The following is a 21,048-nucleotide window of genomic DNA, read 5'->3' as shown; positions in this document are numbered from 1 at the left end:
GCCCTGCTCTGGCTGCTGCTGCTGCCGCCGCCCCCGGGCGTGCGAGGGTCCTGGTCGGCGGCTTCCCGCGCCCCCGCCCCAGCTCCATTCGAGGCAGCAACTGAGAAGCCCCGGCGGCCGGTAGGTGGCACTCAGCGGTTGGCGCCGGGAGCAGGTGCGTTGGGCTGAGGCGTGTGGGCGGAGGGGCTCCGGGAGGGGCTGGGACGCGGATGCGGCCTCCTCTTCTCTCTGCCCCCAACGTCCGCCCCGGGACACCCCCACACTCCCCAACACAGGTGGGTCACAGGCCCCACTGTGAACCTGCCTGGAACCGGCAGGTGGCAGGGCTTGGCCCTGGGGTGGGGGCTGGGCGGGGGAGGATTGCTGAGTGAGGGGCCCTCCTGGGCACACCCCTACCCCCACCCGGTGTGCACCCCAGAACCAGGGCGATCTTCACTAGCCGGCTCCTCTTTAAGCAACTGAGCATCCTGAGTCGGGGGAGTGGCCTTCCCAGGGCCACCCAGCACCACAGGCTCCTTCCTGCTCATGAACCTCCCTCCCTGAGAGGCGGGGTGGGGTGGAGGGCGCACAGGAGCCCCCCACCCTCAAGCATAACGGCCAGCAGGTGGGGTTGGGAAGCCCTGAGACCCTCAGTCCTTTGATCTGCAGAGTGGGACGAGGCTGCCGGTTGAAGGGAACTCCTGCCCAGCCCCGGCAGGTGTATTCAGGAATGTCTGTGTCCCTGGGGACGCTGCTGTGGCCACTCTTGGCCCTCCTTGCCCGCCCTCACCAGACCCCTGGGCCCTCGTCCTGACCACGGGGCCTGCTGGCCTGTGCTCTGCTGGCCGGTCCTCGATGGCAGCCTATAAAGGCAGGGTCACATTTCGGCTGGGCCGCTTGAGCCTTGGCCTTGGTTTTTGCATCTGTGAAGTGGAGGAAGTCCTCTGTGGTAGTGTCAGTTGGGGTCACTGGTGTCTCTATCATAGACAGGGCAGGGGGTTGTCTCCACAGCCTGTGGGAGGCCCAAGGTGATGGGGAAGATCTATGGTGGCCGGGACGTGCTGGCTGGCCGGTGGCCTTGGCAGGCCAGCCTGATGTACCACCACACACACATCTGTGGAGCTGTCCTCATTGACTCCCTCTGGCTGGTTTCTACTGCCCACTGCTTTCTCAAGTGAGTCCCCCCACTGGGTGCCAGCAGAGAGGCCAACAGGGTGGCGGGATGCCAGGGGAAGAGGAGAAGAGGGGTGGTGGGTAGGTGTCCAATGCAAGCTCCTCTGGGCTTCGCCCTAAAGCAGTGTGTAGCCTCCAAACACACTCCATTCCTGCCTTTGACCGGCGTCCCCTCCACCTGCGTGTGCCCCCCACTCACCCCTCTGTCCTCAGCCCCTGTGCCTGTCCCCCAGCACAAACATGCCCCAGGAGACCCGCAGTGTGTTTCCTGGCTGCCATGCAGTGTGGACAGGCTCTCTGCCTCCTCGGATCGGGCTTGTCCCCAGTGAACCCACACTCCTCGGTGTCGGACTGTAGGCAGGGACCTGAGCTACACACACAGCCGGCAGCTGGGTGATTTTTCTTATCACTGGTGCAGAACTGCATGCCTAGGAGGAGGCGGGGCTGGCGGCACTGCCAGGCTGCCTGGGTGGGAGGCAGGCTCCTTCACCTTGGAGGATGACGTGGCTGCTTGGGCCTGGGTCGGTACCCAGCTTCGGAATAGATGACAAGAGGTTTCAAGAGTGCAGGGGCAGCATAGCAGGTCAGGGAGCTAGAGCTTGGGCACGGACCGGCTTAAAGGGCCCAGAGCCCTGTCAGCACCTACGCTGTGCCACATCTGAGCCCCTCTGTGCCATAGCGGTGGGGGGGGGGTGTCTCTGTGTTGGCAGGAGAGAAAGCCTAGCGTGGGTGAGACGGGAGGGCCCTGTGGACAGGGAGGGAGGTCAGGAGAGATGCCTCAGCTGGCCTGGGCGGAGCTGGAAGGGAAGGGTTTGGGCACCAAGTGGGGGAGGGCTTTCCAGGCAGCAGCCACCGACAGTCAGCAGGGTGGATGCTTCATCACTCCTGTTCTGGGGACAAGGCTCCATTTCCTGCACTCATCTGCTCACTTAACACATCTTTTGTGGATATTTATGAACAGGTGTGCACACAGCCCTCAGGCAGGAAGGTGTTTATAGGAAGAAAGTGCAGGAAGGATGCAGGGCCTCAGCTGGGCCGTGAGGAGCCATGGGAAGGGTCAGGCCAGAGCTAGCCTTGAGCCAGAGCTCCTCTGTGTAAAGTGGAAGGCCTCAGTGTGAGTCCCCACCAAGGAGCCCTGAGCACAAGGAATCCCCGCTCCTCCAATTCAAGGTGTGATGAGGAAGCCACATGTCTCAGGCCGGGGAGAGGAGATCAATCAGCACCAAGATGGTTGGGAAGAGGGGCCTCATGCAGGCAGGGGCTGTAGATGAGGGGCAGGGAGAGGGAGCCGGCCGTGCTTGGAGGCAGTGACGATGGGCTGTTCTCCGCCAGCAAATCCCAAGCCCCGGCAGACTACCGGGTCCTGCTGGGAAGTACACAGCTGCACCAGCACGGCCAGCACGCCCGGGAGGTGTCCCTGAGCCGCATCATCACGCACCCAGACTTTGAGAAGCTTCACCCCTTCGGGAGTGACATAACCATGCTGCAGCTGCACGCGCCTGTGAACTTTACCTCCTACATCGCCCCCGCCTGCCTCCCGAGCCCCGGCATGCAGCTGTCCGGCAACCTGTCCTGCTGGATAACAGGCTGGGGGATGCTCACCGAGGACCGTGAGGGTGTGTGGGAGAGGCGGTGGGGGAGGGAGGGAGGGAAGACGGGAGGCAGGGCTCAGCCCTGGCCCCCACCCCCACCCCCGGGCAAGCGGCCGCAGGACCTTGGGCCTCTGTGCCTCATTTCTAGAGGACTGGACCGTTTTAGTTCTAGTTCTGAAAAGTGTGTTATTCCTTAAGTCTGAGGGACTGTCCCAATCACAGGGCAACGTGGCCTCCAGCACTGTCTCTGTCTCTTTCTCTGTGTGTTTCTCTCTCACGCACGCGCTCATGCACACGCAGGCAGAGAGGCTGGTTCTTCCTTGAGGACGGGGATCACGTCTCATGGTTTTAGCACCCCCCCACCCCCAACACCTGGTGCACGCTCTGCTGCTGCCTCCCTGGCCTGATAGACCGTCATGTCTCTCCTGTGGCTCCAGTCTGGTTTCCCAGCTCCCGCCCGTGTGTCCCGCTGTCTGCTCAATTTAAACCATGGAGTTGCGCTGCTTCCCCGCTCAGCCCCCTGCATGCGCTCACAGCTGTTTGGACTGTTAGAACAAGTCCAGGGTCCCTGCCCAGGCAGTCAGACGCTCCTGACCTTGGCCCCCTGCCTTCCCCACATCCCCGCACGGCCCGTGCCAGCCACCAGTGTCCTTCCTGCCCAAGCGTGTCAAGGCCGTCCTCACTGACCCTGTGTCCCCACAATCCCATCCATGTTCCTCACTCGCTCTGTGTCCTTGACTATGCCCCCTGTGCCAGTGGCGTCTACGAGATGCCCAGCCTGAGGACAGATGAGTGGTGAGGGCTGGAGGCTGCGTGGGGCAGCGTGGCCGGGAGGGGAGTGGCTGGTGGCTGGTGGGTGGTGACGGGCATGAGAAGTGGGGTGGGTGGGGGATGGGGGGGTCAGTGGATGGAAGGACCAAAGGAAGGGCAATGACAGACGAGCAGACATGGTGTGTGGAAGTGTAGGTGGGTGGTCAGTGGTTACCAAGGCCCTGAGAACGGTGTGTGCTGGTGGGATTTGCCTTCTTTCCTTGTGGAATGAGTGAGGTGGAGGGAATGGAAGAGTGTGTGGACCGTTGGGAAGCGGGAGAGGAGCCTGTTAGGGATAGGTGGAAGACTGCAGCCGTGATCCAGGCTCATCTGTGCGGAGCAGGCGTCGCGTTTCGCGGTGGCCTGGGCTTCCCCACAGTGCACCTCACCGGCCCCCTTCCTATCCACACAGAACATCTGCACTCGCCCTTCCGTCTCCAGGAGGGTAACGTGAACCTCATTGAGAACCAGGTCTGTAACATGTTATATAGACGAAAATTTAGCCACAGCAAGACCTACTTTGTGCAAGAGGAGATGCTGTGTGCTGGCAATTTCTCGACAGGAAAGGCCATCTGCCAAGTGAGTTTCCCTTCCTTGCGTGCCTGTTTGCCTCAGTTTCCCTGGCGGGCCTGTGTTGCTTCTGGTCTGTTTGTGGAGACCCGTGGGCCTTGTCAGCCTGCCTGCTAGACGTCCATGGTGCCCTCTACCCCACTCCCCCTCTGGAGACACCCAGGCTGAGGACACCACTGAGCTGGACACCCGGGAGCACCCCCTCCCCCCTTAGCCTTCCAGCCACCATAGCCTGTCTGTGAGATTCCATCTGGACCCACGCAGGAGGGGAGGGACAGCTGGGGTGCAGGGGGGTGAGGGGGGCACTGCAGAATGGCTCAGTGCTCAGATTGTGGGGCAGGTGGACCTGCTCTGGCCTCTGTCTATCACCAATCGGCGCCCTGATCACAGCCAATTTCCTCACTTGTGAAGTGGGGGTGCTGACAGCCTCCCCTTCATAAGGTTCCTGAGATAACTCTGCGTGGTGCCTGCTGTGGTAACAAGTGTTGGCCTTCATTGCCCCGCCGGGGCCGCCTCCTCGGATCTGGGCTCTGCTTGTTCCTCTGGGCTGCCGGCCCTCCTGCATGACAGGGGCAGAGGGCGGGGTCCATGTGCTGATGGATTTAGATCTGTGACTGTCCACAGGGTCTGTTGGGAGTGCCCTGAAGTGCATTTCCAAGGCCCACCCATGTCTCCTTGATGGGTCCATAGTATAATGCTGGTCTGGACTTTCACAGGCTCATGGGTCCCCCCCCCAACCTGGTGTTCTCAGACCCTGCTCAGTCACCCACACTAACTCCCCTCTCTTTCCTAGGGCGATTCTGGGGGGCCCCTCGTCTGCGACCTCAGTGCCTGGGTTTTGGTGGGGCTGGCCAGCTGGGGCTTGGACTGCCAGCACCCTATCTACCCCAGCGTCTTCACCAGGGTCGACTACTTCACCGGCTGGATCAACAAGATCCAGAGGCTCACGCCTCCCCCTGATCCCACGTCTGCTCCTCAGACCCAGTTTCCAGATCAGCCTTGGCAGGCTGCTGGCTCGTCCAAGCATGACACAGCGCTCGCTTCTCCTCAGACCTGCCTCCTGCTGCTGTTCGTGCTCAGGGACCCGCAGCAGGGCCTGTGGTGACCCGCTGAGCCCCTCTGTCCTGCTCTCTGCCTCAGGCCCCAGTCAGCTCGCTGGAACTTTCCACGCCTCCCCTTCCCCAGCACCACTGGCTCTCAGTGGTTCCTTCTCCTGGACTTCCTGTTCGTCAGCTGCCATCCCCTAAGCCAAGCCTGAAAAAAAAACCCAAATAAAAGACTCATCTCACTCATGTCTTGGGACTCCGTTGCCCCTCCTTCCCTTGAGGTCAGGCAGCAGGCTCCCTGCACAAGGAAAGGGAACTTGTCAGGAAGACTGTCCCAGGAGGGAGCCAGGGCTGCCAGCTGGGAGGAGAGAAGACCGTCTCTACTCAGACCCTGCTCCTACCTCAGGGATCGTGCAGGCCTTCAGAGGAAGTGTGTCAGTTAGCACAGGCTGCGTAACAAACACCAGAGCCCAGGCAGCTTCAACAGCAGGAATAGTCCTGGAGGCTGCAAGTCCGAGATCCAGGCATGGGCGGAGCTGGCTTCCCCTGAGGCCTCTCTCCTACCGTGCAGATGTTGTCTTCCTCCTGTGTCCTCACGGGGTCATTACTCTATGTGTGTCTGTGTCCTGATCTCCTCTTCTTTACAGGGACACTGGTCATATGAGATTAGGGCCAACCTAGTGACCTCAAGTTAATCACCTCCGTAAAGACCGCATCTCCAAATGCAGCCACATTCTGAGGCACTGGGAGTTAGGTCTCCAATATATAAATTTTTGGGGAACACAATTTAGCCCAAATTGTAAGCAAGACATTTCACTAGATGTCTACACTGCAAGGGAACAAGAATTTCCCCCAAAGTAGAGAAACATCGCTCTAGGGGGTTGGAGGAGGGAGGACCGACTCCCCATAGAAGTGGATGGAAGTTCCCAGAATGCAGGGTGACTGAGTTGGACTGGGGCTTGATCTCAGAAACTGTGAGATCATGACCTGGGCCATAATCAAGAGTCAGACACTTAACCTACTGAGCCACCCAGGCATCCCTGAATTCTACCACATTTTACATGTTGTATTTTCATTTTCATTTAGTTCTGTGTATTAAAAACTTTCTTGAGATCTTTGTTTTAACCATGAATTATTTAGAAGTGCACATCCTAATTTTTGAGTATTTGGAGACTTTCTTCTTCATTGTCATTTTTTTTTTCAAATTAGTTTTTTTTTTTTACAAATAGTTTATTGTCAAATTAGTTTCCACATAATACCCAGTGCTCATTCTCATTGTCATTTTTTTTTTCAAATTAGTTTTTTTTTTTTACAAATAGTTTATTGTCAAATTAGTTTCCACATAATACCCAGTGCTCATTCTCATTGTCATTTTTATGTTATTTAAAGCTTAGAGTTTGAACTTAGTAGAGTAAAAGGCAATTAGGTTTATTTTCGCTACTTTATATGGATTCTTCAAATATCACTGGAGTGGACTTTTCAAACATTAATTTTACATAGTAGTTCTCAGTCTTTTGTACTTGTTAGAGTAATCATAAGGGAATGACCTGCAAACATAAACCCCAGGCTCCTGGAGACCTGTTTATTAGGGGAACAGTGGGTATTTGTGGGTCCCCATTGCACTTGATCTCTGGACCAGCACACAGGGGTCCTAGGAGACCCAGGGTCCAGGAGAGGGGCCTGTGTGGGTAGGGACTAGAACAAGGAGGGTGATGTGATGATGCCCAGCACCCGGGCCGAGCCCCTCCCATCAGGTGAGCGCTCGGGGGAAGGGGCGGCACCAGCCCTGCCCATCTAGCCCGAGCTCAGGGGGAGAGGGCAGCAGCCTCTTCCTTGCTGGTCAGCGTCTGATTCTGAACTCGCGGTTGCAGCTGTGATGCTGAGGCTGAGCCACCGGGCAGCATTTACCAGCTTTGATGCCACGGGCCTGGCTATGGACAGAGTCCGTGAAACTTCACAGAAGACTGGTCCACAGGGAGGCATCTTGGACAGGTTAACCCTGCGTTCTTGCCACATCGATAGTCAACATGTTCATCAGGACCCCCGACTCCCCCATCCAGATAAAGGCACAGCTTCTCATGAGATTGCCAAGCTTCTATTTTTCAAACATCATCGTCATTTCATAACAGAAAGGACATCCTAACCCCAATTAACTAGAAGCACATCTCACAAGATTCAAGCAGGTTTGCCCTAAAACAAGACTTTTAGTGACTTCTGTGGACCATCCTCTGCTTCTCCAGTTGTGGAAAGTCTGTGCTGGAGATGGCCTTGGACGCTGTGTGCTGCCAGGAGTTTCTATGAAAGCAGGAAGCTGGCACCTTCAGTGGCCACCTGGGCAGTGGAGGCGAAGGAACAGCAGGAGCCAGCTCTGTGCTCTCAGTGAAGCTGTCCCCTGCCTGCGTCCCTTTGTGTCCCTGCCTTCTGAGGAACGATGTCAGTGCCGGGGACACTACCCAGCTTCCCACTGAGTTACTGTAGGATTGCCCCTCCTGTTGAAGAATCTGGTCTGGATCACCCAGCAGAAGGACCCAGCGGCACTTGGAGATCTTGGAAGGGATTGTTACACCGGTGGGCTCAGAGGAGATCATTCTCCAGAGGTCTGAGCCCAGAGCATTAGCAGAGGGAACAATTTATAGCCAGTTACTTCTGCATTCCTCATTAATCAAGGACAGGTGTTTCCTATTCATCCTGTCGGCCATCTTACGACAGATTTTCTCTATCACTTCCTGACAGGAGTGTCACCTGCAGGCCAGAGGGCCCCAGTCCTCCCTGGAACACATCGATCTTGGCCCACCGCTTAACAACCCCCTTCAAACAAAGCCACTTGAACAGCACATTGGGAAAAGTTGTTGTTAGGGTACGCAGTCTGTGACTTGGGAAATGGTGACTCCTTGCCCTGTGCTTTGAGAAATATGACATTTTGTAGGAGGAACTCAGCCCAGGGAGACCCAGAGTCTCACTGACTGTCAGGTCTGTTTTTTCAATCAATGCTTTGACTTCTGGTTGGGGCTGGTGAAGACAGGTAGTTACTGCCTTCACTCTGATGGCCTTTTGCTGGCATCACTGGCCACGTTTTCCTTGCTCGATATGATGTACAAAAGTTTGCCCAGCATCTGCCTCTCTCTCAGTCAAGCCACAGCGATGCTGCCCCTGGTATGAGCCATCTCCTCTGTACACCCTGTGGACAGCGGTTACTTCCCTGATTTTATGACTATGTCGGCCACTTGAACTATTATTTCTTGATGTTCTTTGCAACTTTCAATTCTGGAGACATTGAAATCCTTTTTGTGGATTACAGAACAGTAGGGGCACATCTTGTCTGTGGTCCTGAACACTAACCCAGTCTCTTTAAAGTCCTTGGTTTTGCTCCCTTGTAGGCCCACCAGGGTCAGCACCCACGGGCTGGTGAGTTTGACGAGATGTCATGTTCTACCCAGGTGTGGAAACCCCTTCCAGTCTCTGGGGGGAGAATGTGGGGGCCGCCGGATGGGAGACAGGAATGCAGGTCAACTGCAGGGGTGAATCCGAAGGAAGAGTCCCTATGTCAGGTGTGGGTCACCTCTCTGCCCCCTGTCTGAGAAGAGGCCCCTCAATGTGGGATGATGACCAGCTAGTCTCAGGGGTGGTGAGGTGGAGCCACGCATCCCCTATGCACAGAGCCTGAGGCCTGCAAGGAACACCTGTCAGCACCTCGGTGGGGGTCAGGACCCAAAAGGGACCCTGCGAAGTCCCTTCTGGAAGGATTTGCCTGTCCTGAGTCTAGACATCAGTGCCTTAGGCCTCCACCACGCACCTGTCTTGCTGGGATCCCATGCCCAGCATGCCACAACCCTGACTTCCGTGTGCAATTTCCCCTGTGTGCGGCCAGCCAGGCTGCGGCCACCTGCCCTGAGGGTGTAGATCTGCAGGCGGAGCCCCCTGCTCCCCACCGGTGAGGCAACTACAGCAGAAAGTGGGCTCCTGGGAGCAGGGCCCAGGTGTCAGGAGAGTGAAGGCAGAAGCTCAGGAAAGCTGGTACCTGACAGACGGACCCATCGCCTGAGCCCACATCCGTGTCCACCTCCATGACATAAGTCAGGCTCCCGTGTATGCTCTGGGATCACAAGACCCACAGCACCAGCTGTCACAACACTGTGTGACAAGTGCAGTCAGGCAGGGAGGTGTTTCCTGGGTGAAGTGACAGGGCACAACTTCTCGGGGCACAGTGGGCTCCAGACTCAGCATTTACGCCTGGATTGTGAGCCCATTGATTCTGGAGGCACGGCAGCATATGGTGGACAGAATATCCAGACTCTGAGTCACACGGGCCAGGAGCCAACCACCAGCCACCAGCCTGGGTTGTCAGCCGGCCTGGACACATGCTGGTGCTTTACAGTTCAGCCTGTAGAAAGCTCGCTGCTGGGAGGGCACACACAGGACAGCCGTGCAGAATGTGATCAAGGGTTTTGGGTGCCTCATGCCTTCTAAACCAGAGGCTCTTAAACAGTTGGGGGTAGGAGACCCCCAAATCTTTACTGAGATTTCTGAGCCTATCCCCATGCCCCAAAGTGTGCACAGATGACCTAGGGGTTTGTGTACTTATTGATGGAATTATTAATCAAAAAGGAATCAGAACTTTGGAGCTTTGGAAAACTCTCAATCTCTCCACATTTCAAAAATGGGAAAGCTTGTTTGGAGGTGAACACTGGGGTGCTGCTGGGCCACCATTTGAAAGAGAGGCCGTGGGTGCGGCTCAAGCATTTAATCAACCATCCCAGCAGAGGCTAGGAACAGAGGCAGGGTTATCCCAGCCGAGACACCGGCCATCTGAAACAAGGGGACAGAGAAGGCTGATGGAATGAAGGAGGGTAGCCCAAATTCCTGGATCTTATAAATGCGAGAATGGAACTATCTGGCTGTGAGCACGTGCTTCCCTTTGAGAAAGGGAAGACAGACCCCAAAGGTGATATAGACATCATCAGGACGGAATACCCCAGCACAGACCTAGAGGACACAGGCCCAGGGGCCTCAGTTTTGAAGGACGAGATCTCCCTCTCCCAGAGCAGTGGGGCGGGTGAGCTGAGGCAGCAGGGCTGCCTCTTGAGCTATGCAAGTGACGTCCTTACCCATGGGGCCTGGAGGCAAAGCATCTCACCCACGACGGTTACGGTCACATGTTAAGATCTAACAGGATTTGCCTCTCTGGGTTTGGACTTGCTCAGGACCCCTCACCCCTTCCCTTGTTCCTTTTTCTTCCTTTTGGCATGAGAGTATCTATCACACATCTGCCCCACATATGCAACTTGGAAACACATGACTTGTGTGGTTTCACCGATTCACAGGTAGAAAGGAATTTGCCTCGGGCTGAACCTACCTCCAGTCCCTCCCAGACCTGATTTGGAGGATAGGATGAGACTTTGGATTTAGAGTTGATGCAGGAATGAGTTAAAGCATTTGAGGCTGTTGGGGTGGGATGAGAGTATTTTCCATGCAATATGGATTTGGGGCAACAGCGGCAGAATGCTATGGACTTGTGTTCTCCAAGATTCTTAAACTGAAGCCATAATTCCCAGTGTGAGGGTATTGGGGGGTAGGGCCTTTGGAAGGTAATCAGGTCACAGGGGTGGGGTTTTCATGATGGATTATTGCCTTGATAAGGAGAGACAGAGATCGCTCTTCTTCCGTGTGGGCACAGAGCAAGAAGGCAGCCTGTGCAGGCCAGGAAGAGGACTCTTCCCAGGAGTCGGATGTGAAACCTGGATCTTGGGCCTCTAGCCTTCAGAACCATGAGAAGCCACTGGTCTGTGGTATTTTATCACAGTGATGCGAGCTGATGAAGACACGGGGAATATCTAAAATGACCTAATAAACATGTACCCAAAAGTAGAGATAATACAGGACAAGGAGAAGCAACATTTGAAAAGATAATATTATGTTTTGGAGTTGATGAAACATGTGTTGTCAACTAATAAAGCAAAAAAGATCACGTAGAGGATAAACAAATATTTTAGCCTGAAACTAATCATACCTCATGGAACTGGAGCTCAAAAGACAAAAAGTAATCTTGGAAACAATTGGCAAGGAAATACTGATCACCCATAATGAGAGGGCTATTAAAATGGTGGCATAATTTTCAATAGCAATAACAAAAGCCTGATTAAATGGAATAATTTTTCAAATTCCTGAAAGGAAAAACTTTTTATCTAAAACTGATTACCCTGCAACATTGTAATTTGTAAAAGTTCACCAACAAGGGAACTGATAAGTTAGTTTTAATATATCCATGCAAAATTATAAATAATTAAAAATGATAGAACATCTAATATGTCAATTGTTATCACCTTGAAGTCAGAATGTTGAGACAAGAAGCCAAAGAAAATATGATACATAGACTGTGACACCAATACGTGAGCAAAAATGTTATCATTATGTATAATTTTGATTATAGCTAAAAGCATAAAGATTTTATAAGATGGATATACACCAAGCTCTATTTATTTTTTAATTATAGTATAATTAACATACAGTGTTGTTTACTTTTAGGGGTACAACATAGCAATTCAACAATTCTATATCTTACTCAGTGCTCATCACGACAAGTGTACTCTTAACCCCCCTCACCTCCTTCACCTGTTTCCCCGGTTCTTTTTTTAATGTGTTTTTTTTTTTTTTAATTTTTTAAAATTTATTTCTGAGAGAGACAGAGATAGTGTGAGCAGGGGAGGGTCAGAGAGAGAGGGAGATAAAGAATCTGAAACAGGCTCCAGGCTCTGAGCTGTCAGCACAGAGCCTGATGTGGGGCTCAAACCCACGAACTGTGAGATCATGACCTGAGCTGAAGTCAGACGCTTAACCGACTGAGCCACCCAGGCGCCCCTCCCCAGTTCTTGATAGTGGCTATCTTTCCCCCGGTTGGTGGGAGTGTAAAATAGTACAGCCCTTATGGAAAACAATGCAGAATTTTTGCAAAAAATTAAAACTATAACTACTGATGAGGGAGCGTGGAGCAAGGTGAGGGCAAAGTACAAGCTAACACCACCCCTCCTCGGCCTCCTCCCCCAGGGTGGGATATATGTGATATTCCTCAGGCACTCCAGGATGCCCAAGGACAAAGGAAAGGACAGAAAACAAATGGTTAAACTGATAGAGTCTCCATCAGTTTATAAATATCTTAGTAAATTACAAGAAAAAGACAAACTTATCAATAGCCTAATCACCAGAAACCTATAGACTCAGTTTCCTGGAGCCCCAACATCACCCTCCCCTCCATAGTGATGTGGGGAACAAAGGCAAAAAGGAAAAGGGAGACAAAATTAAATTTCCTTATAACCTGCAGCCCACTGACAGATACTTGAGGCAGGCACAGTAAAACATTTCTCCAGGAACTCCCTACTGTCTTAACTTTAATGCTTTGCTAGAGGGAAAAACCACCTTAGCTTGACAATAGCTAGGCCTCCAGTAATCTGTGAGTATTTAGCACATGAAAATTCGTTCAGAAACTTCCCTCTTGACTTTGTCTCCCTTGGCCCCATAGTATATACTGAACTACTTTTCACAACCCCAGGGCAGCTCTTCCTGCCCATGGATCCTATTCCCATGCTTTAATAAAATCAGCATTTTGCACCAAAGATGTCTTCAATAATTCTGTCTTGGCCATCGGCTCCAAACCCCATGAACCCACCATCACCCCAAAACCTCATCAACTAGCATATGATCCAGCCATCCCATTGTTTAAGATGTATCCAAAAGAATTCAGGCAAGATCTTTAAGAGATATTTGCATGCTCATATTCATTGCAGCATGATTCACGATAGTCAATTGGAAGAAACCTAAATGTTCATCAACAGATAAATGGATTTTTCAAAATGTGGTCTACGAGTTAAGATGGCAGAAGAGTAGGGAGACCCTAAGTTTGTGTTATCCCTTGAACACAGCTAGATAGTAATCAAATCATTCTAAAGAACCAGAGAAATCAACTGCAGGTCTGAATGAACAAAAACTGCAACATGCATGTAGAAAAAGGACCACCGTTTGAAAGGTGGAAGGTGCAGACACTTTACCAGGAGAGATACTGCTCTGGGCCTGGCCGCAAGATGGGAGCCAGACTAAGGAGGCTACCACAAAGTAGTATAAGCAGTCTGCTACCATGGGGGAAGCACCGGGATTAAAGGTGCTCAAGTGGTAAATGGGGGTAGAATCCCAGGAGTGACAGCGTGGCCTGAGGATCCCCTGGGTCCCAAAGGACGGGTCCAGCCAATGGTGGTGCTGTTTCCAGGCTTGAGAGTGGGGATTCTCTCCGCCTGAGGGCTGCAAGCAGGGGTCCCTGCATTCTGCTCTGTCGTGACGGAAGTTCTAACAGAGCACATTTGCACCACTGCTTTTTCCTTCTGCCAGGGGGGCAGCATGACTGCGTGTTGCGGAAAGCCCTAAGATCTGGGAGTTTTGAAATTCAGTCCTGCGCTTGAAATTAAAAAGCTGGGACACAGGGAGTGGGAACGTTGGGTTCAGAAGGAAACTGGGAACACAAGAAGGGTGACTGCTCATCTGTGGGGGTTCCCTGAAGAGTCGGGGGTGCGAAAATTCAGCTCCAGGGCTATTGGGCTAGACAGGGGGGCACCGCCATAGTCATCCTACCCATCAGAGCTGAAAACTTTCAGGGAGCAAAACAGGGTCACCTCGTGGAAGCCAGAGCCACAAGCACCAAGCCCCGCCCTCCAAATCCCCAGAGGCGCATTTCCACTTAATCAAGCCAGCCCGAGAACCAGTGCAGCAGGCCCCTCCCGCAGAAAACCAGCACAAACAACTCCTCTTCATCAAGTCTATGAACACAATGCTGCAAGATTTCATCTGTAGGGGAAATAGGATCTAACTTCCATTTTATTTTCATTCTTTCTTTATTATTATTTTTTCATTTATTTGCCTATTTTTATCAATTCCTTTCTTACTTTTTACTGTTATTTTTATTTTTATATATACGTTTATATATATTCTTTTTGTAATTTTTATTTTATTGTTTTATTTCATTTTATTTTACTTTTTTTTAAATGTTTTTATTTATTTCTGAGTGAGAGAGAGAGACAGCATGAACAGGGGAGGGTCAGAGAGAGAGGGAGACACAGAATCCAAGGAGCAGCTCCAGGCTCTGAGCTGTCAGTCAGCACACAGTCCAATGCAGGGCTCGAACACACGAACCATGAGATCATGACGGGAACTGAAGTCGGACGCTTAACCGACTGAGCCCCCAGGGACCCTTGATCACCGATGGAGGCGCAGACACAGGCAGGCCTCCCCGGTATCAGCGTTAGGGGAGCGTGGGGGACACCCCGGCCAGGAATCCCCAAGCCAGCCTGCTCTCAGCCGACCCGCCCAGCGCACAGTGACCAGCGGGACACCACGCAGCCCTGAAGGAAGCACAAACGTGCCGCCAGGCCAGGGCGGCCACAGGGAACACACAGCACCGTCGCCAGTGGTGACGGGTAAGCACCTGTATCTGAGGGATTTCCCCACGACTGCATGGCTGCTTTGAGGGGTTTCTTCTCAGGGGAGCGGGAGGAGAACTCTGGAGCCAACGCTGCGTGGAGCCACCCTGGCGCCCGGGACGGCCCGCGTCCCCTGGCCTCCGGAGCCCACCGTCCTCGAAAACGGTGAAGCCTCCGCCTCCCTGTGGAGACCCAGGGAGCTGACCGGGAGTGCCGCACGGGACAGCACAGCGCACACCTCGGCTGGTGACCCCAGGTCCCCCTGAGTCCTTTCCCCGAGTCCGTCCTCACTGGGCCGAAGAGGACCCCCCATCTCTCGCATCTCAGCCATCCCACTGGGCCTCCAAGTGCTCCTCGAACCACGAGGCCAGAGGCCCAGAGCCTGTCCCCTGAGGCCAGGCCTTCTGCCCTCCCCCAGGCCCCACACAGGGAGCCCTGGAGGAGACAGGGATGCCCCCCAGGCCCGTGGCTGATGCTGCAGGGGACACAGGGCAGCTGCCTAAGAAGACAGGCTGGCGGCAGGCTCCGCTCTGGAAGATGGTTGGGGGCAGAGGGCGCTCCCGTCCCTGGATGTTCAGGGGTGCAGATGGTGAGGGGAAGGCCCAGGGGGCCCTCTCAGGCCCCTTCCTTCCCGTCAGGGCATCTCATGCAGGGCCCGGACCCCAGCAGGAAGACAGCGGCCCAGAGCGTTTCCCTGCAAATCGTCTTTATTCCCGCATCCACACAGCGCCCACCCACACAGCGTCCCGGGGGCTGCTGCCTCCATGCCCGTGCCCACCCCCCTCCTCCAGGCCCGGATCAACACGGGGAGCAGGAGGGGACCCCTGGGGCGCTGGCCCCCCACCCCCTGGCCCTGAGGGCGGCCCAGCGCTCCCTACTGGCTGCAGTGCCTCTTTTTCCTCCTCCCTGGGACAAAGGGGTCACGCCTTCTCTTTGGAGGCTGAGGGGGCCCAACCGGCCCCATGGCCAAGGCCGGCCTCCCGGAGCCCCGGAGACTGGCCCCTGGGAGGGGCATCTTCTTGGTGGCCGTGGCCAGGCCCCCGCACAGAGCCCGCTTCCTCGACTTGAGAGCTGGGAGGCCGGCTGGGCTGCGGCCTATTCTCTGAGGAGGGGGGGCCTGGGGAGCCCCCTGTGGCCCATGCCCCCCAGGGCTGGGCAGGCCCGAGGCGGGAGCGGGACTCTGGGACAGCCCCCAGGGCAGCAGGCTGTGCTGAGAGGCCAGGAGGAAGGCCAGGCTGGGGAGCTCCTCCTCGTCCTCGCTGGACCCAGCCGCTGGCCCGCCGGGCTCCCTAGCAGGAGGGGCCTCTCTGAACACGGGGGCGTCCCTGAGGTCAGGTCGAGGGGAGGGGCACCCTGGCCCCTGGGGAGGAGAGGGGGTCCGGCCAGCCCGGAGGCCAGGCAGCCGCTGTCGTCCTGGAGATGCGGCAAAGGCTCTGGGTCTGGACGGGTGCGCGTGTGCCTGGCTGCGCCTCTGGGGGTCCCGGCACTCGGGCTCGGGTGGCCAGGCTTCACTGCTGCCTCCTGGCCGGGCCCTGGGCTTCCACTCAGGACCGGAGTCCAGCCGGGCTGCGCAGTGACGCGGGGGTGAGGGCACACCCTCCTCCACCATCAAGGCCACCAGTCTTTTCTCCACCAGCTGGGAGGAGGGAGGTGATGGTGACTGGGCAGCACAGGAGTGTGAGAGGGGACGTGGGATGGTGGCATCGGGGGAGGAGGGGACCGGTGGCCTGGGAGGCCCTGGCTCTCCTGACATCCTCCTGACTCCCTCCTTCCCCCTCCAGGCTCCCTGTCCTGTAATTCCCATTCTCTGCTCCATCCCTGCCCTGGAGCTCACTTCCCCAGTGCCACGCCTCCTAGGCAGGGGAGCAGAGGACAGAGTCGGTGTGCCTCTCCCCTGAGTGCCCCCCTTCCCCTGGCTCACCTGGGTCCCCTCCCTCCCCTGGCTCACCTGGGTCCCCTCCCTCCCCTGGCTCACCTGGGTCCCCTCCCACCCCTGGCTCACCTCTGCAAGGGTGAGTCCTTCCTCCAGCTCCAATTTCTCCGCGAGGGCCGAAAGATCCAGCTGTGGGTCCGAGGAAAGCAGTTCTGCCAGGAATCGCGGGTGGATGACTGCCTCCACCTGGGACAGAAGGAACAGGCTGTGGGCAACCTTGGCAGGGAGCAGCCTGGGGCCCGGGAGGGCCTGGAGGGAAAGTGGAAAAGTGAAGACCCACCCAGCCTTCTGCACAAGGCAGGATGTTTTAACCATCATGGTCACTGGTTACACACACACAGACGGGCACACACACACACGTGCATACAGGCATGTGCACACACAAACACACACACAGACAGGCACACACGCAGACAACAACTTCACACACGCATACACAAAGAGAGACAAAGCCTATACATGCATACGCACGTACAAACCCACACAAGTGCATATTCACACACACCCCCCAAACACATATGTGCACACACACAGACACAGAAGCACGCACAATGGCAAACAAACATATTCACGCATACATATGCACACACAGAGACACGCATGTACACATACACACAACCACACAAGGCTCTCACACACACGCACATTTGCACATGCACACAAGTACACCGACATGAATGCATACAAGTTCACACATGCACACACGACTATAGGCACAAACACATACATGCATTCCCATGCAAACAAGCACACATACACGCACACACAAGTGCACACATGCACGCAAGTACACACATGTACACACAGGCACATATGCACACGCACAAAACAAGACACACGTGCACGTACAGGTACACGTACGCACCTGTACACAAATACACGCTCATGCCTGCACACACACAGCATAGGAGCGAGGAACAGAGCTTGATCCCAAAGGCCTGGGCACAGTCCCACTCTGGGTGTTGAAGTCACAGTCCCTGGAATGTTCTAGACGCCAGGCTCCGGGCCAGCCCACCTTGGTGATGAAGCCTTCCTGGGAACACAGCTGGTCAAGGTAGCTGAGGAGACCCGGGTCCGGGTAGGTCGCGTCTCCGTCCTGCTGGGGCTCCTTTCCATCCTCTCCCCATTCACCCGCGGGCGGCCCTGGGGCCGAGTGGGCGGGCCCCAGCAGCCCCTCCATGATGTCCACGTACTCTCTCACAGCCTCAGGGGGGATCTCCTTGGGTGCCTGGCTCTGGGCCCGTGGGGGCCTGTGTGGCCGCAGGCAGGCTGGCTGGGGCCTGGAGCCAGCCTTCCTGGGAATGCACGCTGAGGCAGAGCGGGATGGAGAGAGGGGGTGAGGGGGGTTCCAGCTGCGTGTCAAGAGGGCAGGTTTTAGGGGACACTGATGTCAGTGGGGGCTGGGTCAGGGCCGCCTGAAGCCTAGGCAGCTGGGCGAGGGGAGCTGAGGAGAGGAGCATCTAATAGGGTCTCGGGTGAGCAGTGGAGGACACACCGACTCCCCAAGGGTCTCCCCACACGGCCTGCTCCCCAGGCAGAGTTTGTGTTGGGTCCCTTGATGGGGAGGTGGGAGAGTAGTCACCAGGCTGACCAGGTCAATGCCCCCCGGTGACAAAGGGCAGCAGAGAACCCAGGCTCTCTGTGGCTGGGCTGGTTGAAAGACCACAGCTCGTGGGAAGGAGAAGACGGGACGTGGGCACAGCAGCCTTCCTCAGGCCCCACTGCCTTCAGGCACCAGCGCCCTCGGGAATGAGGGTGTCGTACCTGGCTGCGGGCCCCCCTCCGGGGCTGGGAGCCCCCGTGGTTCAGGCTTGGGTGGGGCCGGAGGAGGCGGGCCTTGGGTCTCCCTCACCCACTGCAGCTTCTGAATCTGCATCTCCTCCTCAGCCTCAAACTCCATGAACCTGGGGGTGAGGAGACCCAGGCCACACTGAGGACTGGCCAGGCCGTGGAGCCCAGCAACGGAGGGGCCGGTGGAGGGCCTGGCAGGGGCGGTGACCGGGAGGGGCAGCCATGGCCCTGGACCCCAGGAGGCGGCAGGCTGGCTGATCTGGCCCAGCGCCCCCACCCACAGAGAGGGTCCCACCTCCCCAGGGTCACCGGTTCACCAGCCCCCTGGAAGCCGAGAGCTTAACGTGGAGGCCGGGGTGGGTGTCGATCAGAGTGGGGTTGAAGCCCCAGGCAGGAGGTGAGGAGGACCCTGTGGGACAAGCACCTGCACGGCCCGCCCTGTGCTCAGCCCGGCCTCACGCCCACCAGCCTGCGACCGGGACCCTGACTCACTTTCCTGCCATCTCATAGTAGATGACCCGGTCAAAGTTGCTTCTGTGCTGCCACTCGAGCACGGCCCTCCACACTCCCTCCTCCAGCGTCATGGTGGGCTTCAGGCGGGCCAGGGACCGAAGCACTGGGCTGTAAGCCCGCGGGGTCAGGCGACTGCGGCCTGGTGGCCCCACGCTGCCCCACCCCCACATGTGGAGTGAGCACGCGTCCCCCGCCCAGCATGACTGAGTGCTGGCAGGTGACACGTGGTGTCTGGCTGTGCAAACCAGCCCTCCAGGCGACCACTGTCCCTGCGTCACGCTATGCAGCCCCGGGCCCTGGGCTCCAGGCCGACCACCCACCGGCACCTGGATCAGGGAGCTCATTCCCCCAGGAGCCTGCATTCCATAATAATCATGCTGACTGTGACGGGCCAGGCGACGAGCCGGTCCCCAGCGGGAGGCCCGTCACCCCGTGTCCCCGGGGGACCCCAGAGGCCCTGCACCAGAGGTGCGTTCCCAGAGCGGGGACCTGCTCACAGCCTCCTCTCCGCACCCGACACTCCCCCTCCCCCGGGTCCATCCCAGAGGCCTGGCCGGGGCCGTGGGGCTGAGGCCACTCACATGAGGAAGCAGGAGAGGGCCTCCGCGTCTGGGCTCTGCGGGAGGTAACTGCGGGCCAGGTCCTTGAAGCGCTGCCAGCGCCGGAAGTTCTCGTACACACTCCTGGGGCTGCAGCAGTCCTCGGGCGCGGCCTTGGTGGGGCCGCCGGCCGGGCTGCCCCGCCAGGGAGCTGCGTGGGGCTGTTGCCCGACGGTCACCAGGGGCACGATGGGGCTCAGCAGGACCGCACGCGGTGGAGCCTGAGGTCGAACGCCTGGGGTGGAGCCTCCCTTGCCGGCCCAGGTGCCCCCGACGGCCGGGGTGGACATACTGGTCTCCACTGCTGAGGTCGCCAGGAGCAGGGGTGCGGGACACCCAGCACCCCCACAGAGGGACCCTGGAGCACTCCAGTGAGCGGGGGCCTGGGTCAGGACGATGGTCTGAGTCTGGGGGGACTCTGCGGGCCCCCGCTCTGACCTGACCTGCACGATGACATTGCAAGCCACGGTCCCCACTGAGCCGTGGCCGCCATCTCCTGCCACCGACGGTGTCCTGGGGAAAGTGGGCAGCACCGTGGGGCTGCCAGGAGGGAATGGCGGGGTCACGTGGGGCGGCGAGTGCTGCCCCCAGGGTGACCAGTGCGAGGGGCCAGCAGCAGCTGGGGGAAAGGGCTGTGCCGAGAAAGAAGACATGGAGGCCTCCGGGTCCGGGGCCACATGCGGTCCCAGCACTGCAGATGCTGTGAACAGAAGGAAAGAGCAGGATGGAGCCAGAGGATCGGCAGCCAGGACAGCGGATCCGGGGCCCCTTTTCTCACTGGGGAGCAGGGTGGTGAACTGCAACACGAGAGGGACGTTTACAGGAAAAGGTGGAGTTTGCCAGCGTCCCGGAGTGATTGCCATGCTCTGGCCTCCAGATGAGAATTACTGTCCTCGCCCCTTCCATCAAGACGGCCTGCCTGCCTGCAAGAGGCCGTCTTGGCCAGCGCTGACTCTGGGAACCACCCCATGGATCCCAGGCACGACCCTCCACCCTCATGGGCTGTCCTCCCGGACGACGGGGTGGGTGGACATGTGCCTTGTGGGAAATGCTCTCCGCAGGCTCCCTGGCAGCCCGGGACCTGCCCCCAGGTACTTCCGAGTCACCTGAAGGGCCTTTGTGAACACGTAGCATGTAAACCATTCGGACCCCTACCCTGCTCAGCCCCCCAGGGCCTGACGCTCAGTATAAATCCCTCCCTTTCTTTTTGCCCTAACCGAAAGCAATCACTTGCAGTATCTCTCTCCATGTGAACGCGCCCTCCAAGCCCTGATGTAGCCCCATCTAGTAACACCCACAACCACACACAACGTGGGCCAGGGTTCTGCCACCCCTCAGCAGCTCTGCTCCTGGGAGAGCATGAGGCGGGCGTTGTGTTCCCTGATTTCTGTCACTCACAGCCCGCGACGGCTGCAGAAGACTAGCCTAGGGCCGCGCAGCGGGAGCAGCAGGGGTGGGAGGGGGTCCAGCGACTCTGGAGGAGGGTCACGGGGGACTGGTTGCGGGAACGCAGACTTCTGTGGTCCCCTTGCAGCTCCAACGGGCGGAAGCGACGACGCCGAGGACCCTCGCAGGAGCCCCGTG

General features: G+C 56.9%; 2 protein-coding genes across 2 annotated transcripts in view; one reads left to right on the top strand and one right to left on the bottom strand.

Annotated features, from left to right (window-relative positions):
- LOC144218211 (putative serine protease 47) overlaps window positions 1–5,412 on the top strand; it is a 7,113-nt gene extending 1,701 nt beyond the window's left edge. Inside the window, exons 2-6 of the mRNA XM_077748402.1 lie at window positions 2–154; window positions 991–1,153; window positions 2,485–2,762; window positions 3,967–4,133; window positions 4,918–5,412. Coding sequence (XP_077604528.1) covers window positions 2–154; window positions 991–1,153; window positions 2,485–2,762; window positions 3,967–4,133; window positions 4,918–5,229 — 1,073 coding nt within the window. The 3' untranslated portion in view covers window positions 5,230–5,412. The remainder of the gene's footprint in view (window position 1; window positions 155–990; window positions 1,154–2,484; window positions 2,763–3,966; window positions 4,134–4,917) is intronic.
- A 9,988-nt stretch (window positions 5,413–15,400) lies between these two features.
- On the bottom strand, window positions 15,401–20,128 carry LOC144219096 (NUT family member 2G-like). The gene is made up of 6 exons (XM_077749404.1): window positions 19,447–20,128; window positions 18,845–18,973; window positions 18,326–18,465; window positions 17,577–17,869; window positions 16,631–16,747; window positions 15,401–16,264 (listed from the first exon to the last, which is right to left on the bottom strand). Exons 1-6 carry the CDS (start codon window positions 20,115–20,117, stop codon window positions 15,503–15,505), a joined length of 2,112 nt encoding a protein of 703 aa, XP_077605530.1. The 5' UTR covers window positions 20,118–20,128; the 3' UTR covers window positions 15,401–15,502.
- Window positions 20,129–21,048: the final 920 nt, after the last annotated feature.

Source organism: Crocuta crocuta, unplaced genomic scaffold, assembly GCF_008692635.1.
Source record: "Crocuta crocuta isolate KB4526 unplaced genomic scaffold, BGI_CrCroc_1.0 scaffold4998, whole genome shotgun sequence".
Taxonomy (NCBI): Eukaryota; Metazoa; Chordata; class Mammalia; order Carnivora; family Hyaenidae; genus Crocuta; species Crocuta crocuta.
The sequence above is the reverse complement of the archived record's forward strand: the minus strand, read 5'-3'. Positions and strand labels throughout refer to the sequence as shown.